Genomic DNA, 20,147 nt, shown 5'->3' on the forward strand with positions numbered 1-20,147 from the left:
CCTGTGATAGCAAACTCCCCTTCTGAAGCCACTGCCTCCCAGCCAGGCTCCTGGTCCCCCAGGGCTCTACCCACCACAAGGGAGCAAATACAGTCCCTTTGCACACGATGAGGTCAGGAGTTAATAGCTGCTTAGCTATATATATATATATATATATATATATATATATATATATATTTTTTTTTTTTTTTTTTTTTTTTTTTTTTTTAAGAACCCTAGTGAGACGTATTGGGCTGAACCATGGCACCGGACTGGCTGAAGAGCACACTTGAGCAGGGCCTGGCTTCTCCCCCAGCCGGAGCCTCTGTAAGGCTGGTCCGCTTGGCAGACGTGCAGAGGGACTGAAGGAGGGAATCCTCCTGCTGATCTCAAGCCCACGAGAGCAGGTTTCTGTTTAGGCCATGCTCTGCAGAGGTTGTTGGTACCCGCTGACTAGTAGGTCTCCCACCAACCTCTGAGGGGGATGGCTCTCCCCTTTTATAGATGAGGGCACCCCCCCCCCCCATTGGCCCTGCACAAGTTGCCGGGCAGGATTCTGGGCTCTTGACAAATATGTATTGAGATCCTGCCTCGCGCCCCTGTTGGGGACATGGAGAACGAAGCTGGAAAGGGACAGAAGCAAGTCCCTGACCTCCTTGGGAGGACGGGGCAACTGCCAATCAAAGAAGGTTAATAGCTCAGTGGGGTGCCAAATTGAAGAGAAAACAGGACATTAGGTCTGAGAGGAAGTGTGTGTTGGGAGAGGGGTGCTGTGTGAAAGGAGATCAGAAAGGGCATCACTAGGTCACATTTAAGCAGAAACCTGGGGGGAGTGAAGGAGAAGCCCGCAGAGAGCGGGGTGAATCAGTGCAGAAGTCCTAAGGCAGAGTGTGTCTAGCGGAGCTGAGAAATAGGAAGGAGGCAACGGGGTTGGCAAGATGAAGAACTGAAGGAGGTGAGGTCAAGGGGAGGAGATGTCAGGGACCGTCACATGGGGCCTGGGGGTTCCCTCAAAGATTCTGGTTCACAGCAGCTGTGAGGTCTCAGAAACACTGGCAGAAATTCCTGGAAGCTGGAAAAAAGCAACAGATTCTTTCTCTTTCCTAGGATCGTTATCCGTCATCTGGGGCCACAACAGTGTGGCCATTTTCTCCCCTTCTTCCTCCTACTCCCCCTTCCTGGCCTTCCTCTAACCTCCTCCTACTTCTCCTTTCTTCTCCCTGTTCCTTCCTCCTCCTGCCACCTTCTTCTTCTTCCCATTCCTCCTTCTCCTCCCTCTCCACACCTGCCCCTGACCTTGTCCCTAACTGGCTTGCCTGCCTGCAGCAAGACAGTGGCTGCCTCCCAGTTGCAGGCAGGCACAGACAGAGGACAAGGCCAGGAAAGGGACGGGAGGAAAGAGGCCCCCAGAGAGGCAGGCAGCAGCACGAGGGAGGACGTCATGGGGGCCTCTGACCGCTATTCATTTCAGTCCCCTGGTGTCTCCATCAATAACCCTCTGCCAGGACCAGGAGGGAGGAGTGAAGAGCGGGGAGAAGGCGGTGTGATCTGGGGTCTGGATGGGGAGGGATGGGATGGAGTGGAGGAGAGACTTCCTGGCACTCACGGGTCCTCCCAGCCTGGGGCAAGAGTTGGAGGTGGGGAAGGCGCAGAGCCCACAGGTTGCTGAGAGTTTCTGCCTCCCCGATATCTCTCCCTGCTTCCTTCCTCCTTTCTGTCCTTCTATCATACATTCCCTTCCATCTCCTCTCCTAAGGGGAAGGGAGGCAGACCAATTTCTTTCTTTCTTTTTTTTTTTTTAAGATTTTATTTATTTATTTGACAGAGACACAGAAAGAGAGGGAACACAAGCAGGGTGAGTGGGAGAGGGAGAAGCAGGCTTCCCGCCGCCGAGTAGGGAGCTCAATGTGGGGTTCGATCCCAAGACCCTAGGATCATGACCTGAGCTGAAGGCAGATGCTTAAGGACTGAGCCACCCAGGCACCCCAGGACCAATTTCTATACTGGAAGAGAAGGAAGGGTTGTGTCCCCCCCCACCCCCAGCAGTAAGTGGTGGAGGAGAAAAGAACTGCGGAGGATGCTGGGAGCACTCTGTTCCCCGGGGAGCAAGAATCCAGAGAAAGCCTGGTAACAAGGGTTGGTGTAGGCTCCACCAGCCTGCAGACCTCACTGAAAGAGGGCCTAGGCCACAGAGCCTGGCACACAGTGGGCATCTGGGAAGTAGTTAACAAATGGCCAGAGAATGGGTGGCTTGGGATGGACATGAGGTTGGCATGGGATGGACCAGAGTAGTCAAGAAGGGCTGCTCAGAATCAGGGGAACTTGATCGGATTCTTGAAAGAAGGGTGGGATTGGAAGATGGGAGCATGAGCCAAGAAGGCATACCAGGTGAGAAGATCCTGAGAACAAAGGAAGAGGGGCAGTGGCCGGGAAGAAGCCTAGGAAACAAGGAAGGTGGCCAGGCTGCAGGGTGCCTTCGGAAAGCTTGAGGTGACGATCCCCAGGAGACTAAAACCTTCTGTTGGCCAAGGGTGGCTTTTTTACTTCCCCTACGGCCTAGGTCTTACAGGCCTCACTCGGCCTTGTTTACAGGCAGAGGAAGAGGCCCCTGACACCCGGCAGTTTGCGGGAACTGCCAGAAAGACTCTCCTACTAGCAAGCATGCTCTTTGCTTGGTCACCATGCCTGAAGGGCTAGCAGAAAGAGTCACCCCGTGAGTTAGGTACATTGTTCTGTAAAATACAGATTCCCTGGTGAGGCACGGTCAGTCACTTAAGGGGAAAACTATACTGGACTGACCGCGGAGTCCACTGGGTCAGCCCTTTCAATGCACACATGAGGAGACTGAGGCCGCACAGGAGACAGAATTTGCCAGGGTCGCCCAGGGAATTAGAGGCAGAGCAAGAGTGGGCCTCAGCTCCTATTGAGCTTTGGTGGGCTGGATATGCCCAAGAAGCCCTCTAACTGGAGGGGTGTGGAGATGTCACTGCACATGGGGTGACAGGGGACACATGGACAGCCCCACTCACTTTATTAGTACAGACAGGCCTAGGGTCCTCCCTACAGATGGAGACTTTATTTGGCAGGGGCAGGTCTCGAGGGTCCTTCCATCATCCCTGATGGAGCAGCCGGCAGCACTCCGGAAGGGGCCAGAACAAGTTCATGGCGCAATGTGACTAGAGGTGGGGGTGGGGGTGTGGGGGGCTGGGAGCTGTCCCTTCCAGGAGGTACTGGGTGTGAAGCTAAGACAAAACGGCGGGGGTGGGGGGTGAGGAAGGGAGGGAAGGAGGGAGGGAGAGGCCGAGGCACAGGGCGCAGGGACAGGAAGGGACCCGCGGGGAGAGGGGGCGGGGGCGTGGTGGGGGGGGAGATGCAGGGTGGGGAGACTTCGGCGAGTGAGCAAAACAGAAAAGCAACGAGAGGGACAAAAAGCAGACAGACAGGAAAACGGAGAGGCAAGAAAGCTCCAGTGGAGTGCACAGGAGAGAGAGAGGTGGGGAGAGGGACCCAGAGCGGGGAGGGGCCGAGACTGGAGGGCGGGCGAGAGGGCGCGTCGGCGGCCCGGGGGCGCCCCACTGACCCTTCTCGGCGCTTGCTTCCCTCCCTAGGCTGCGCTTTCCTCACCTACTGCGAGCGTGAGTCAGCGCTGAAGGCCCAGAGCGCGCTCCACGAGCAGAAGACTCTGCCCGGGGTAAGTGGCGCCCGCCGAGGCGCGAGCGACCGACGCGCCGACAGGGGGCGACTTCAGGAGGCCGGGCTGCGTCGCGGCCGGCGCGGGGGATCGCGGGCCCCGGGCGTGCGCCAGCCTCCGCTCCGGAGCTGGCGCGCCGCCCCCGGCGCCCCCAGAAGCCGGGAGGCGCGGGGCCCGGACGAGGGAGCGTGGGCGCCGGGCTCCGAGCTCCCGCCGCGGCTTCCTCACCCCGCCGTCCAGGCCCGACGGAATCCCGGGCGGGGGGCGAACTCGGCCGCGGCCGCGGAGCTGGGGCGCGGCTCCTCCCCTGGCCCTCCCGACGCCTCCGATCTGGTCCCTGCTCCGCGCACTTCCCGCGCGGGCAGCCGGGGCGGGGACGCAGGGTGCCCTGGGTCCCCGGAGCCCGGAGCAGGCTCCGCCGGTCCCACGGGGCCCCCAGTGGCGGGGCCGCCCGAGCGCCAGCGGATCGACGTCGGACACGGACTGTTCCTGGGGCGGGGGTGGGGGCCGGGGCGGGAGGGGGCGCCTCCTAGCCCAGGCTCGGCGCCGCAAGTGAGATCACCGCGGTTTATTTAAGGAGCCAGCCCTCGTCTTTGATAAACTATCGCGCCTCAGCCCTGGTTTATAGCTTCTGTGCGGGGGAGAAGAGAATTATTTATGGCCCCCCTAACTGGGTGTGATATCAGCCATGGCTATTATCGCGGCTAGTTCATCACCATAAAATAAGAAGTGTTCCTCGGGTCAAGGGTCTGCGCGGTCTCTCCTGTGGGTTCAGAAAGATGGGGCGGGGTAGATATACGGCTCACCGAGTATCTAAAGATAAATGGAAAGATGTGAGTGTTTGTGGGCATTATTTAAAGAATTTGCAAATATACCGTGGTTAAGCTTATACAATGGACACTGCAGGGGAGCACGTGTATTCTGTGTGTGTGCTCACCGGTGTTTACACATGCATGTTTACATTCTTACCGAGCAAACCCGTATGTAAACACACGTTTCCATTTCTGCCCCACAGCGGGAAAGGTTAACCAGGTAGACAGAAAATGCAATCCTGGGTCGGGGCAGCCTTCCTTTGCATCACAGATCCTTCTTTACCCATTTAGGGGAGGGGAGGGCCTTCCTTCCATTAAGACAGCCTTTGTATTGTATTTTGGTACTTGTGATTGCAGAGCACGGGGCTGAGTCATCTTAATAACATACCCGCGGATGCAAATGTATGGAAATCGTGCACCGCACAGGTTTTTGTGTGGAGCCCAGCTCTGGCACGGTGGCCATTCCCCAGTTGGTTTTTTAGTGGCGCGGCTACACGCACATATATTATAGTAATTACTTTCTGGGTGCTCTCTGTAAGATGGCAGAAATATGCTCCACATCGCCCCATGTTATGTGTGAAGCATAAAGCCATATTGTAGGATAATCAAAGCCTTCTGAGAAAGGTTTGTGCTGATTAATAAAGTGTTTATAGTACTTTGTTTTGGGGTAGATTGTGATAGATATTTTAGAACCACCCAAATGGAAGAAAATACCGTATTGTTTTGGGAGGCCCTTCATCAGCCTGAGAGAGATTGCCGGGGAGTTTTGTGATGGCTAAAAGCTGGGAATTAGATGGGGAAACAGAAAGAGAAGGTGGGAGGGAGACACTCAGGATTTTGAAGGGGGAGAGAAAGGGGACTGGGAGAATTTCAGTAGCAAGTGTGGATTGTTCAGGATCTAACATTAACTTGTGGTTGTTTATTTTACATATAATAGAATAGCTAAATGATGGAGTGTATTAGTTCTTTAATAATTTATAGAAATACTTTGATGTTGCAGTAATTACATTAAAGGTCACATATCAAAGGTAATTTGGTTGAGCAGCTGTGATGGTTTCTCAGAAGCAATCAATACCACTGTCCGTGGTGCTGATTTCACCAAGGGGCCTGCCAGATTAAAGCAGGCTTATTACCAGGCAGAAAGGCCCAGGGGAAATCAGGAGCACATTGGAGCGACGCGCCAGCCCCCCTTCCGCCGATAATTAACACTGTTCCCCATAATCTGCGCTAATCCTTCATACTGGGAGATCCAGTGGCATTTTTCTGAAATCACAAAGACAAGTTGGGCAAGTTTGGGAGAAAGGACAAAAAGAAACGTGAATGTATGTTGGGAGATGGGAGGGGTGAGGAGAAGCCAATGGTGGGGCTAAAACATAGCCTGGAGTCCCCTTGCAGTGCCTGGAATGCTTATTCTTTCTTCAAAGGCCTCACAGGGAGACTTGTGGCCTCAAAGACCTCATCACAATTCTCAGGGAAGGCACAGCCTTGGGGGGGGCGGTGGCAGGGAACGGGGTGGACGGACATAGAGAAAAGACGAGATTGAAGTTCAAACTTCCCAGGGCCTATTGTCTCCACACACATTCACATGGAAACAAATGAAAAACAAAATGACCAAATAAAATTATGCTTTAAAGTGGATTCCAGAAAGCAGAACTGGTGTTATTATTGTGGTTCTCTCCTTTGAGATCAGAGAAAGTATGATGCTAGCAAATGCAGGGACAGGACCAAGCAAAATGCTGTCACCCTAACCAAATAAGGGGTATTTCCACCAGCTGAGACTGTGCTCTTGGCCACCTGTTTGGTTGGGGGGAGCGCAGAGAGAGACCTCTTCTTGTTTGGCTTGACCACATTAGGTGCCCCAGTGAGCACACTCTGTGTCAGACTAAGAAGAAAGCAATTGAAAAAAGCACCTAGAAAACTGGTAACCTCAGCAATTTAGGCACTTTTCCAGACTTCAAAATCCATTAAAATCAGTCCATTAAAACCAGCCCTCCACTTTTTCACTGAAAAGAAAAAGAGGGGAGAAAATAGTGCAGGCAACCCATTCTGTTTCCCAGCAAGTTCCAGGGCTTGCCTGTCGGCAGCAAGGAGAACAATACCATTGTTGATGCACGCGCGCGCACACACACACACACACACACACACACATCACCATCACCAAAAACAACAACAAAACAACAGAGGTAAAACTAGAGATGCCCCTCAATATGGGTCTTCATTTAGGGACTGAGAAGGGAACTGACATTTCTCTTGGGGTGAGTGGAAGCTCAGAAACCATTCCGCAATGGTTATTCTTGCAAGTCAGAGGTCAGTGTCCCCGGGAACCGCCCTAACCAAAGTTCCCGGGATGGCTGATGGAATCATTCCTGGACCAGTGTCACAAATGAATTATTATTTTTGAGTTCAGCATGACTTGATTAAAATGAGATGATTAAACCATAAAAGCTCATCAGGGTCCTTTTGAAGCAGTATCTTCTGCCAGGATCTAGGCAGAGTGATTCCCTTCTTCTAAACTCTCCATCTCTATGTCTTCCTCACACTCTTGATGGCTCTTTCCCGGCCCCCTACCCCTCTTCAGCCCACCCTCTTCCATATCCAACATTTGTTCCCCTACTTGTAGGGTACAGCCAAAATGGGACAGTTTCTCAATCCATCAAATGCATTTCCTGAGTGTGTCCTGGGCACTGTGCTAGGCATCCTGGCAAATACATATTTAGAAAAACTCATCCCTATCCCTCTTGGAGGTTTCCATCAAGTTAGAGACAGAAGCCACACACGTGCACAAAAATATCAACACTACAAGGCAGCAGGTTATTATAAAACAGGTAGTGTGGACAGTTGATCGATAATAACAACTAATATTTATTAATTTAAGCATTACTATCTGATGGACAGGAAGCAAGCATGTTACCTCCATTACCTCATTTTATCTTCACAACTACCCTAAAAGGAAATTATCAGGATTACCCCCCACACGTGTAGAAACCCAGGCTTAGATTAAGCAATTTGTCCAAAGTCACATAATTAACAAATGGCCAAGCCAGGACCAGCACCAGGACACCCACCTCTCTTTTTTAGCACTACCAGTTGCTTGCGGGGGGATCCAGATGACTGTGGAGTATAGGAGTAGCTCAAGGTTTTGTCCAGGATATGGGCAGGCTGGTAATAGAGAGTCGGGTGAAGGACAGGTGTTTGAGATGAGCACACTGGTCTGAGAATCAGCCTGAACACAAGGCATGAATGACAGGTCAGGAGCTGTGAGCTGGGCCAGAGGGGTCCATTCAGAGAGTTCCCTGGGGCCTGAGTGTGCACAGGAGACCTCTTGGAAGAATTCTGTTCCTTAAAATAGGCCCCTGCTACTTAGTCTCAGCCCCCATGCCTTTGGGACTTTGCAGGCAATTGTCTTCCAGGAAGACCCCATCTGTTTTCCAAAGTTAGAAATGTAGGGCCTCTGGGGAGAGACTGGATAAGGAAAACCAGGCAACATGGCCAGTAGTGGCCAGCACTTTGCTCCTCTGACAGCAGAAAAGGCTCTTCACCAGGGCTGCTAAGGGGGAAAAGCTAGGTTCAATTAGCAGGAGGCCTGTGGAAACAGCAAGAGGAAGGAGCGGACAGGAAAGAGAACAGGAGAGTGAGCTGGCAAGGGGAGGAGGGCGTGGGGAGAGTGGGAGCTGTATCTGCTTGGTAAACATTAAAGTTCCAATTCACTAGTTAAAGATTGGCTTTTGTGCCCTCGCTCTGGCAACCCAAGAATACAAAGCAAACCAACATACTGCTCTCTGTCTGTCTCTCACCCCCAGCCTTGGGTTCAGCCCACTAGACATGTAACATCACTGCCATCACACCTCCAGATGCAGGTCCCCGCAACTCAGGACCAGTCATTCCTACGGAAATTCAGTGTGACCTTCTTTGAGTATACCAGGAAAGATATTAAAATGGAAAATTAAAAAACAAAACAACCCTAATTGGATTTCTAGCTGTACCCCGCCCCACCGGCCCCCGCAGGCTCCGGATGCCTCCTCTGTCTTTGCCCATCTTTCCTTTGCCTGAGTCCCGTCTTATCTTCCATTCTTTCTCTTTCTCCTTTTTCTCTATCCCTGTTTCCTCCTCCTTTCTCTCCCTCCTGGTCATTTTTCTCTTCCTCTTTTCCCCCTTTCGTTTTCTACACTGTCTTCATTTATCATTCTCACTTGCCTCTTCTGGCTCTCCCCTCTCCGCCTCCCTCCCTCTGGGTCTCCCTCTTTCTCCCTCTGTGCACTCTGTCTCCACCTTGACACCCTCCAAGACTCTAGCCGGACCGGCTCCAGCTTTCCTGGGGCTTCCTGATGAGGCCCATCTCCCTCCTGACAACCGTGCTATGGAAGGATCCATCCAATTTTATGTACAACTGTAAAGATGAATGATAAGTAGAAAGGATGCAGGCAAGAACAAGATGAATAAATTATAAAGGGCAAATGATGACAAGCCAGGGGTCCCCAGAGACAGTGATATGATAACAGAAACTAAAGACGGATTTATGATGGATGTAGTTAGCATGTACGGAGGCTGTTAATTCTTCAGGGTAGTTTTACAACTGCTGGTGATTGGCACAATCAAAGAGTTTCATTTTAGAGATATGGTGTATTTCCATTTGCCTGTCCTCTGGGCCCGGTGTTGGCGCCTGTCTCTATGAGGTGAGCCTGGGTCGTGTCAGCACGTGCGTCTTCTCCCCTAGCCCCTGCCACCTTTGTGTGTCTCTGCTTTCCGCGCTGGGGTCACAAGCCAGATCCCTGCCCACCTCCAGCTAGCTCCCTGGTCCTGCTATCCTTCTTCCTCCTGAGTGTCTTAGCTTGGGGGTTGTTGAAACAAAGTACCACACTGGGGAGCTTACATAACAGAAATTTGTTGTTTTACAGTTCTGGGGCTAGAAGTCCAAGATCAAGTTGTTGGCAAGGTTGATTCCTACTGAGGGCTATGAGGGAGAGTCTGTTCCAGGCCTCTCTCCTCATTTCTGGGAGCCTTAGGTGTTTCCTGGCTTGTAAATAATGTTCTTCTGTGGTGTCCCATCACCTTCCCTGTATGTGTGTCTGTGTCCAACCTTCCCCTCTGATAAGGGCACACCAGTCACATGTCCTCATCTTAAACTCGATTACTTCTGCAAAGACCCTATTTCAAATAAGGTCACATTCATGAGTACTGGGTGGCAGTTAGGACTTCAACATCTTTTGGGGGAACACAGTTCAACCTACAACCCAGAGAAATGGACAACCGAATGGCTTTTCCATGGCAGGGAGGAAACGTCTCCAAAAGTGGGAACCCGTGATCTGAGAGGAAGGAGTTGCAGGTTTCCTTGAAGCAGAGCGGAGACCAGAAACCAGGCATCCGCAGCCCACCCACGTGTGGGGTTTCTCTAGCTCCTCCCTCTGCAGGATCCCCATCGTGCCAGGAAGCAGATCTGGCAGCCTCTCAGACCGCGCCACAGATAGGAGGGCTGGGGCTGAGAGTACATCAAGCAGAAGGGAATACCAGAGTTCCCAGAGGGAAGTCAGAAATGCCTGAAATCCAGACAGCAAGCACGAGTTAGGCACCCTCTGTTCCTGCCTCTCCTCCCCCACCCCAGGCCTTGGCCCCAGTCCACCTCCCTCTCTTCTACGCGGAGACTCTTCACTCCCCTGCGCACAGAGACATCTCAGAGTCCTCCCACCCAGGACTTTGTCTCCCCTGCACTGCCCACACTGGCCTAGGTGGGAACATGTCCCCATGTTTTTGGCAAGTGACTCTTGACTCCAGTATGGAGTCATTACCATTACCATTTGCCATGTCCCCAGAAAGACGGGCAACCTGAGGTGATGCTGGCAGAAAGCACTGTGGCTCCTCATTCTTCAATTATTCGTGAAAATTCTTGTTGTAAAGAGAAAAAGGCTGAAATTCAGGGGATGTGGTCCGTCAGCATCCCCATTTATTATGGTTCAAATATATTTTGATCAAAGGCATTGATCAAAATATATTTTTGTGTTCTCAACTAGACCACCAGGGGGCACCAGGCAAGTGGCTTCCTCCCCTGTGGCTGAGAGGGCACAAAGCAAGGGAGCCTGGTGTGCCCAACTTTTGTGATCAGCGCAGAAGAGGCCACGTGATGCCAAACGCTCCGCGCCGCCCACTTATAGCACTTGTCAGCCTGTACCCCACCGGCTGGATGACTTAGGACAAGCCACCTGACCTTTCTGCACCTCTCTCTTCATTCTATAATGAAAATCGTATGTGTAAGACCTTTATATGCTGTGGATTGCTATAAATAATCCAAGTATTATTATGAATGCTGAAACAGCAATGTCAGTGTGAATGACCACAGGGTTCATTGTTACAGTAAAATCTCGTGACTCCTAACTCATATGTGAAATAGTCACAGGACAATTAAAATATAAAATGATCAACTGTGTAGTTTAGACCATATGTCCTGTTACATTTCAGATGGGACACCTGGGTGGCTCAGTCAGTTAAGTGTCTGCCTTTAGCTAAGACCATGAGCTCAGGGTCCTGGGATGGAGGCCCGCATGGGGCTCCCGGCTCAGTGAGGAGCGTGCTTCTTCCTCTCCCTCTTCCCCTCCTCCTGCTCGCGCTGTCTTTCTCTCTCTCTCTCTCTCTCTCAAATAAATAAATAAAATCTTTAAAAAAAAAAAAAAAAAGAGCAAGATGACTATGACTTGGAATGACCAGAAAGGGCTTCGTGGAGGGGAGATAGAATTCAAGTGCGTACAAGGGAGGGGAATCAGAAAGGTAGTAAGGAGGGAAGACTTTGGGGAGCCAGAAGAAGTCTGAATTTTCTCAAGTCAGGGATGAGAAGGCCTTCCTTGCACCGCTGCTCTGCAGAACCTCCCGCCTGGACAGCCTGCAGGCCCCAGTCACAGGCAGATGAGTCACACTGACATTCTGCTCACTCTGGGCATGGCTTCAGGCCCAGCAATCCCGTTTCCCTCCTCCCTGGAAAAGCCCGACTCCTGCTTCTCACCCCCACAGTCCTCCCAGGGCTTCAAGACTTAGCATCAAGTAACACTCCCCCACTTCTTCTAGCAAGCTCTCCCAGGTTGCTCTAAGCCACACTGGTCTCCCCTGTGTCTGAGCAGGGTCAGCAGCACTGGAATCCAAACCCTGGCCAAAGTGTGTTTGTGGGACCTGCGCGTCAGCGATGTCAGTGTGCTTTTTAGAAATGCAGGCTTGGGGGCGCCTGGGTGGCTCAGTGGGTTGGAGTCTCTGCCTTCCTCTCTGGTCATGATCCTGGGTTCCTGGGATCGAGCCCTGAGTCGGGCTCTCTGCTCGGCAGGGATCCTGCTTCCTCCTCTCTCTCTGCCTGCCTCTCTGCCTACTTGTGAACTCTGTCTGTCAAAAATAAAAAAGAAATGCTGTCTTGGGCCCCACCCTGGACTGAATCCTGTCACTGCATTTTAACAAGAGGTCTAGAAGATTCATGTGCAAAAAAATTTGATGGCCACTGGCCTAACTTCAGGCTCTGAAAGATAATGCCTTCCTTGTTTTGAATGCTCCCAGTAGCAGACTCTTAGACAAGCATTTGAGTACAAGTGTTTTTTTTTGGATAGTGACCCCAGGAAACATGAATAGAAAGTGAGGAAGTATGACAGGAGGGAAAGAGATCGATAAAGGGTGTGTCATCAGACAGACTAGCTTCCACCGTGAGTGGTACTTAGTCCCACTGGGGCCTCTAGCCCCAATGTGGGTCACACTTCCCAGGGTCACCCACCCAATTCCCACCAGTCTTTGGTTGAGAATGTGTGCAGGGACCAGGAATTCCCCAGCTCTCCGTGGCTGGCTGCATGGGTGGACAGAGTGGGCGCCTTGATCCAAGAAAGCCCTCAGACAGCAGGTGCAGATGCTGGCAGCTGGAAGGGAGGCCACGGTCATGATGGTAAGGAAAGCAAGGGGCTACAGGCAGGGCACTGCCTGCATTTGCTGCAGATCTGCTCTGGCTCCTGACGCCATACTCTCAAATAGGAGGGAAGATGACAGAGGCCTGTCTCTCCAGCCATGATGACAACAGCCATTCCCTGGGTGCCCATCACGTGCCAGACACATCACAAGGATGATCCCGCTTGTGGGCCCAGGTAGCGTCGCACTGGGGCTCTCAAGTAAGGATTGCTAGCACTGTCTTATGGAAGAGGACTCTGAGGTGAACTGGCTTCCTTGAGGTCATGTGGCCAGGGAGAGGTCTGGCTCCAAGGCCCATGCACCCTCCACTGAATCCCGTGGTACCAGCTGTGCAGAAAACCAGAGCTTCACAATGGGCAGGAATAGTGTTTCTTCCTCAGTCCCTGTCACCTAAGGCCAAGACCAAGCTGTTCCCACAGGAGATTCTGGCCTCAGTGCTAGAGTCCCCGGGGTCCACATGAGGCAGGGCAGGGCCCTATACGTGTCACCACAGAGGAGATCTGCCTTTAGATTGGAAAGCATTGCTTTTATGTGGAAAGCAGTATCAGATTCTAGCTTCAGCTCTGCCTGGATCCTAACGGTATGCCCTTCGGAAACCACTTAATCTCTTTGAACCTCAGTTGCAATCACTATCCTGTCAGTTAGAAGTACATTTGACTTCAGTGGCTTCAACAAGTGGAGCTTGGGTTTTTTGTGTATCACAGATCCTGAGATTTGGCAGCATAACAATGTCAGCGGCTCTTCCCTCATGGTTATAAAATGGCTGCCGAAGCTCCATGCATCACATCTACAATCAAGCAGAGTAAATGCAGCTGCGTCTGTCCCTTTTATCCAAAATGCAAAAGATTTCCCTGCGGCCCCTTCCCAGTAGACTTCAGTGTATGTCTCACTGGCCAGAACTGTGTCCCGTGGTCACCTTAGCTGCAAGGCAGGCCGGGAAAGGGGATTTCATATCTGCTATGAATAAAACCCTGTACTCTGTTTCATGAAGGAGAAGAGGGAATAGATACCAGGTAGGAGCCAGCAGAGTCTGCTGCACCACCCTCCTAGAGATGGGTGTGGGGTACAGAAAAGCAAGCTGGGCCAGAGTAGCAGCTGCACCCCACACACATGCAGGGTTTGCTTGTATGAGGAGGCTGAGTCAGAAAGAGGAGTTTCGCTGTGTGTTCAAGAGATGTTTCTTCAACATGGCACTGCTAACTCAGCACGTTTATTCAACCACTGACATGGTTTCCGATTCCATGGGATTCGCAGCGAGGGAGGAAGATTTCAGTCCCTCATTTTTACCATCTGTGTCTTCCTTGAACTTGTATCTCTCTGTGCCTCTGGATTTGGCTTAAGTATTAAAGAATCAAAGGCCACTGTGCCTACAGACAGCTGTCCCCCATCACGGTATGCCATGACTGTTCCCCCCTCCCCGCACCCCTTTGTCTGCTGTCACGCTGCATGCATACCTTCTGAAAGTGGCCCAGCCAGTTCTCACCGCCAGCAACAATGGTGACAACTTTGTTTTTCAAAAACTGAAGAGCACACCTCTGGCCTGTTGTAGGGCGTGTGGAGTGAGGCTGCGGGCTCAGTGTAAATCCTGCCTGAGAAAAAGAGAACTTAAACACTGGTGATTAGCTGTAGCTCCAGCGGACTGAGCAGGGAAGGAAAAGGTCATCAATGGCCTCAGGGCTGACCTGTGCTTCCCCTGTGACCTCTGCCAGCAGTTTGAGGAAGGCCCACCAAGCCCTCCCCAGCCCCCAGGGGCAGGAACTGTTCCAAAAGATAGTGAGCCTCTGGCCACAGAAGTGTTCAAACCAAATCTGAGTGGCCTGGGGATGGAGGATGGCAATGCAGGCAGTTCCCACATCGGATCAAATCACTCCTAGGCGAGCCAAGATCCCATGATTGTCTCCCTGTCTTACTTGTTTCTCTATCATACAAGGCCCCACAGCTCCTGTCCCCGTCTGAAACCCTGGCCAAGCCCCGCTGTCCCACTTGCGTGCCCCAGCCTCAATCCAGGAGGACGTCCTCCAGAAGACTCTGCCCTCCCAATCTCTCCCTTCTCTGAAGGCCCTCAGGATTTAGAGCCCACCGTGCCACTGGTCAGGCTCGCGCCCCGATTTCAGCCAACCCAGCTCCTCCACTCTGAACTGTGTGACCTTGGGCAATTCATTTCACTTCTCCATGCTTCATCTCAACCCTGGGATGCCAATAGTGCCTTTCTTCTGGGGCTGTTTCTGCATAGTGTGAGGTCTAGCCTGCAAAGCCCCGAGCACACTGCGTCTACGTAGGAGATGTGTGACGGTCTCTGTGTGGCTGTGGCTATCCTTGTGGCCACTTTCCCCTCCAGAGGGGCAAGTGTCCCTGCTTGGCTCCTTCTGATCTGTCCCCACCCCTGTCTGCCGTGACCTGGTGGACCACTGACCCATGATGCGTAGTCACAAGAACCCTGGCGGCATAGCTTAGCACCGGGCTGGCCACACAGGGAGACCGACAAACCCCAGTGCACGGGAGCCAAGTGAGAGAGTGGCAGGAAGATCCCTGGCTTGCTGCTCTCTCCCTGCCAAGGCCTGGCTGTGCTGGAAGAGACTCAGGATCACTACTCTGTGCCCCCGGGAGAGGTGTGGGCCAAGTCTGTCCTCACAGTTCCCACGCTCCGCACGGGAGAGCTCCATATTTGCCTTACCACTCCCCGTTCACAGAGCCCCACCCCGAACAAGGGCAGCCCCCCTGGCAGCTGGGCAGTGGGATCCCAGAAGACTTAACACCCAAACCAGTAAGAGCAGAGGCAGATTCGTGCCCCGGCAGCCACATCGTTTCGCGTGGTCCAGGAGGCCCTTCCAGGCAGGGCGACCCAGGGATCCGAAATGAATATGCATTTGGCCTCTCCCAGCAGCCCTGACAGCTGGCATCCGACAGCTGGGACTGCTCACGGCCTGAGAGAAGGTTTTTAATTCAGTTCGTAAGTGTTTCCTGAGCACCCACCAGGAGCGCGGCCCTGTGCTAGGTGCAGCTTGGCAGGTGGGAGTGAGGAGAGGCCGAGAACTCTGCTGCCCCTTGGGGCTTTCCCTCCTGCAGAGGAGAAAAGATGTACATGCCAAGCAATTACAAGACGATGGATTGTGAGGTTGGACTGAGATTTGGCGCTCTGAGTAGTCTGGGAGCCCTGCAGGACCCCGGGGCTTGTTTACCCAGCGTCTTCCATGGGCCCACACTGGGTGCTGAGGGCACTGCCTTGGGACCGTGGGCAGGATCGGGGCCCCTGGAGAGGGGCTGGAGACAGCATTCCGTTGGGGCGAGAGCACGCACAACCCAGGAAGGGAGGGAGTGAGGCTGTGCCACCACCATCCTGCGGGAGCTCAGGATGCCCTGAGAGAAGGGACACGGAAAGGCAGGGGAGGCTTGGGCCTGAGTGGGGAAGGCCTGGAATGTCCCACTGAGCAACTTGCTCTCCTTTCTTTCAGTGCCTGGTAGCCATGAAATCTTCCTGAGTAGGAGAATGACGGCTTCCCCATGACAGGCAGCATGGTCTGGAGGGGAAAGGCCTGTCCAGCGAGAGGCCGGAAGTGGGAGAGTGGCATCAGGAATAGAGTCTGAGAGAGCAGAGAGCCTTCCAGAGTCTCTCTTTGCCGAGCAGCCTCAGTGGGCCAGGCCAGCACACTTGGGGCACGATCTGGCAGGAGGCCACTCACTTGGTGTTGAAAAGCCCGCTGGAAGGGGCCATCGGGGAAACGTGGCTCCCTCTAGGACATGGAAGCTGGTGAAGGGATCTTGGCACTTTGCCCGCACCCCCACCACTGCTTAGAGGACAGGTCTCACCTGGAGGAGAGTTCTGGAGAGGTTCCTAAACCACCTAACTGCACCTCAAAGGTTCTGAGATAGTCAGGTTTGTAACAGGTGCCAAGGAAGGGGTTCAACACCTTACATAAACACATGTGCATGGGCACACACACGTGCACACACGCATGCACGCGCATGCACGGGCGTGAAGTCAGGGAGCAGCCCGGGAATCCATATGTTGCAAATGCTCCCTGGGTGATTTCAGTGCTCCTCCTGGCCCTGGAGCCCTGGGCACCCCTGTTCTGTGTCCAGCACTGTCAGGAAACCCGTCCCTGCTCTTGGGCTAGTGGAGTTCCGTCCTTTCTACCCTGTTTTCCTCCTGAGGGCCCGAGAAGCTCAGAAATTAAAGTGGTGCCTTAGCGTCCCCTGTTCTGTGCCCCCATTCTGCAAGGGGGACTCAGAAGCCCAGAGACAGCGCGTAGCCTGTGAGGATCCGTGGACATGGGGCACACTGCCGAGATGCCACATCTGCGCCCTTTCTCCCTGGGATCCCAGCCTTCATCTCCAAGAGCCCCATGGCGGAGAAATCTGGTAAGTCCGCCCGCCTTCGGAAGAGCTGGGGAGGATACCCGTTTCCATTAGCATCATATTATGGGGTGTGCTCAGTGCGGTTTGATTACTTTTCAGTAGACAGTCCAACAGTGCTTCCAAGTGAATGTCCTGCCAAGCCTGCTTTAATGAACAGATACAAAGCATGTGTGATTAGCACCGGGATGGTGTGACAGCGAGCACCAGTAAGCCACTTGCAAACACTGTCGCTCTCCGAGGTAGATGACATATCCCTGCAGACAACAATTCTGCACTATTTATTTGCTGATCAACATTTTTGGCCCCACCGATTTCGCAAGAACTGACTTCTCTTTCTCATCCGACTTGGAGAGTTCAGAATTTTCAGAGGGCAACCATCTCCTTAAGTAGTGCACGTCTCAAAGATGGAAGGAACCTGGGGTGGGGTCTCAGCCCCTCCTGAAAGCCTCCCCGGATGAAATGGACCCCCATTCTCTAACAACACCCCCATGGTCTCACTGGGGATGGTGCTGCATTATGAGGTGATAGGATAGGGTAGGTCCTACGGATGCCCCTCACGCCTCTCAGACCCCACGGAGTTTGGCGTTATTTCATGTGCTTCCCGTTCACACCCTGCCTGAAGTTGCTCGAAGCCCATGAGACTGTGGGGCCAGAGCCCAGCCTGTCACGCATCAGGCGATGGAGGCAAACTGATCCTCTGGCAGCCACTGGTGCCTTCCCGGGCTCATGCCCGTGGGTTCTAGGGAGACGGTATGTGCCATCTTCCTCTATTCTTATTAAACGATTTATCTGGGGGAACTTAATATTTTCTTTTAGGATAAACTGAGCTAATACGATGTGCTTGTTTTAATTTGTGAGGTTAACTGATCTAATTATCTGTGGCGTTCAGTTAAATCCTTGTGCCTGGGCGGGCTGCAGGTGTGGGCTTTGAATCCTGCCAACAGGAAATCTCTTAAAACGAGCTGATCTAACGCAGCGGGTCTGCTGGTATGAGGGATTTTCTAATAATGCATGAATTTATTAACAGCTAAAGATAAATAGAGGATGTATTTACGTTAAACAAATTCACAAGGAACTGTCTGCTGCTTCCCTGCCCCCCTCCCAATGCATGTATCCCCCCACTACCATTACTGTCTGTGCCATCCAGGTTGAGTTCAGAGCAACTCTGAGGGGCCCTTGGAGACTAAAAGTGGATACCCCTGCCCTGTGACACAGCGGGGGAGCTGATCTGACCAGAATTAAAGATCTGGAGTTTCAGCTGACTCCAGAGGAACCAGGGATGTCACCTAGGTCCCTAAAAGCTGACACAGTCTTGGGAGGAGAAGAGGTGCCTTCCCCTGGGCTGAGAAGATGGTCCTAGAAATCTGTGTTTGGGGCTGAGAGATACACATCAAGGGGGGTTGTATCCAGGATGGATGACAAGGGAAGGAGAAAGAGTGCCTTCACCCTGAAGCTAATTGAAAGGCTGGTGACATCTGGCCAGATGCAGGACAGCCCTGACAGATGGGAAGTGAAGCCAGATTGGGGTTGGCAGGAGGAGAAACTTGGGAAGTAGGAAGAAGGGGTGAGGGGGGCCCACCACATACAGGATGTGTCATGAGGGGCTTCGGGCTTCCCAGTCCCAATCCCACCCTCTGCTGACCCAGTAGGACCTGCTCCATCCCCCACTGGGGGCTCCAGAAACCTCTCAAGGCTGGGCCTGGGATACTAGTATTGTCCAAGGGGAGCGGGATTCCAATGGCAGGAGTTCCACATTGCATCAAAATGCTGCTATTAGCCTGTGTTGTTTGAAAACCTGGCTTTGGGATCAGGCCAAGCAGTCCCAGCCGCATTTGAAATGCATTTCCCATTACCTGAGGCCCAGACGCCCTGACAGCCCGAGTCACTCAGTCCTGACCTGTTTGCAGCCAGCATCCAGCTCCCCCTCTTCCACGTGAGTGATCCCGAATGAAGTCGCACTTGCAAAGGCAGTGTAGATGAAGCACACATGTGCGAAATGTACGTGTGCACACGGATGCGGATACACGCACACACGCTGGGTTCGTGCACGCACGGGCATTCAGGCACATGCCCACGCGTAGGCACACGGACGTACATGTGCACACACGCTTTTCCTTGGGCTCTTCTGGCACTAATAGAGAATGTAGCTCTACAGGGACAGCTGAAGATAAACTCTTGATTTCTGATTTTCAGAGCAGTTTGGACAAGGTCCTCTGAAATGCATTAAAATGCTAATCACAGCATCTGTCTGAACCCTGGCAGCTGTGTGACTTGGGGGAAATCGAACCAGAATGGATTCAGAAGCCTGGAACTCCTCTTGACTCTCCTTGCCTCACCCTCCCCCTGTCCCATCTCTCCGCTCCCCTCCCTTGCCTGTCCACCAGGGCCCCCACCCAGCATCAGCCCTTCTGTCCCCCCAGCTCCCACAGCGGCCAGGACTCTGCCAGACCGAGGGTCCCGGAGACGTGGCTACTCAGTGCCGACCAGCAGAGCTGCTGCGTGCCTGGCTCTGCCCAAAGTTCACCCAGTGGAACTTCTCCGGACCCAGAGATGGCATCGCACCACCAGTGGGGCCTTGCTGCTCCTGCCGCCCCCCAGGGAGAGCAGAGAATGTGCCTGGGCTATCAGAGGTGGATGCTAAAATCGTGCTCTAGTTAACCCAAATGAAGAGGGCTCCGAGGGCAGAATTTCAGGCACAGCCGCAGGCAAGCCCAGGAGAAGCTTTCCGACCACCGTTGGTGACACCGGCTGTGGACACGGACATGCGGGGGGGATGGCTCATGCATCCACACTCCTGGTGAGCAGTCCTCTCACTCTCCACCACTGCCAGGTGACATCCAAGCCCTCCTCCACCCTTCCCAGACTCAGCCCAGCCCAGCTCCTTTCTGCCACTCAGTCTGACACCAGGATCCAGGACCACCCCCCACCCCCCTGCCACCACCACCCTGCTCCCAAGACCTCCCCCCTCCCCTTGCAACTTCACACTGCATGATTTACTTTGTCGCTTGCCTTTGCCTGGCCTTCTCCTGGACCCCTGGCTCTTTGCCGAACAAGTCCTTGGTCAGTGTTCCAAATTCCACCTAGACATCACCTTCCCCAGGAAGCCTTCCCCAATCTGGATGAGGCTGGTAAGAGGCTCCCTCCTGTATTCTCAGAAGTTCCTGTGCCTACCTCCATTATCAAAGTTTAAACATGATCTCTTGGCCAGTCCTTCCCCAGGACAGTATGTTCTTAGAGGGCAGGAGCTGGGTCCTACCCATCCCTGGCGGCCCAGTGCTGGCACCAGGATTGGCCTGCTAAGTTCTCAAGGGCATGTGATAACACTGGGAAGTGAGTGGCCATGTCCTCGAATCCTTAGGACCAGAGCCACTTGGTGGAACCCCTCTGTG

At 53.1% G+C, this 20,147-nt stretch overlaps 1 protein-coding gene across 50 annotated transcripts in view; it reads left to right on the top strand.

Moving 5' to 3' along the window:
* The window catches only part of CELF4 (CUGBP Elav-like family member 4), a 291,184-nt gene that overhangs the window by 72,858 nt on the left and 198,179 nt on the right, over positions 1-20,147 (top strand). For 49 of the 50 annotated variants that reach the window (XM_047697974.1, XM_047697975.1, XM_047697977.1 and 46 more), the window contains exon 2: positions 3,588-3,670. In XM_047697974.1, the coding sequence (XP_047553930.1) occupies positions 3,588-3,670 (83 nt within the window). Of the gene's footprint in view, positions 1-3,368; positions 3,473-3,587; positions 3,671-20,147 lie in introns of those variants that run through there. The other variant, XM_047698022.1, reaches the window with a different exon arrangement.

Source organism: Lutra lutra, chromosome 12, assembly GCF_902655055.1.
Source record: "Lutra lutra chromosome 12, mLutLut1.2, whole genome shotgun sequence".
Lineage (NCBI taxonomy): Eukaryota > Metazoa > Chordata > Mammalia > Carnivora > Mustelidae > Lutra > Lutra lutra.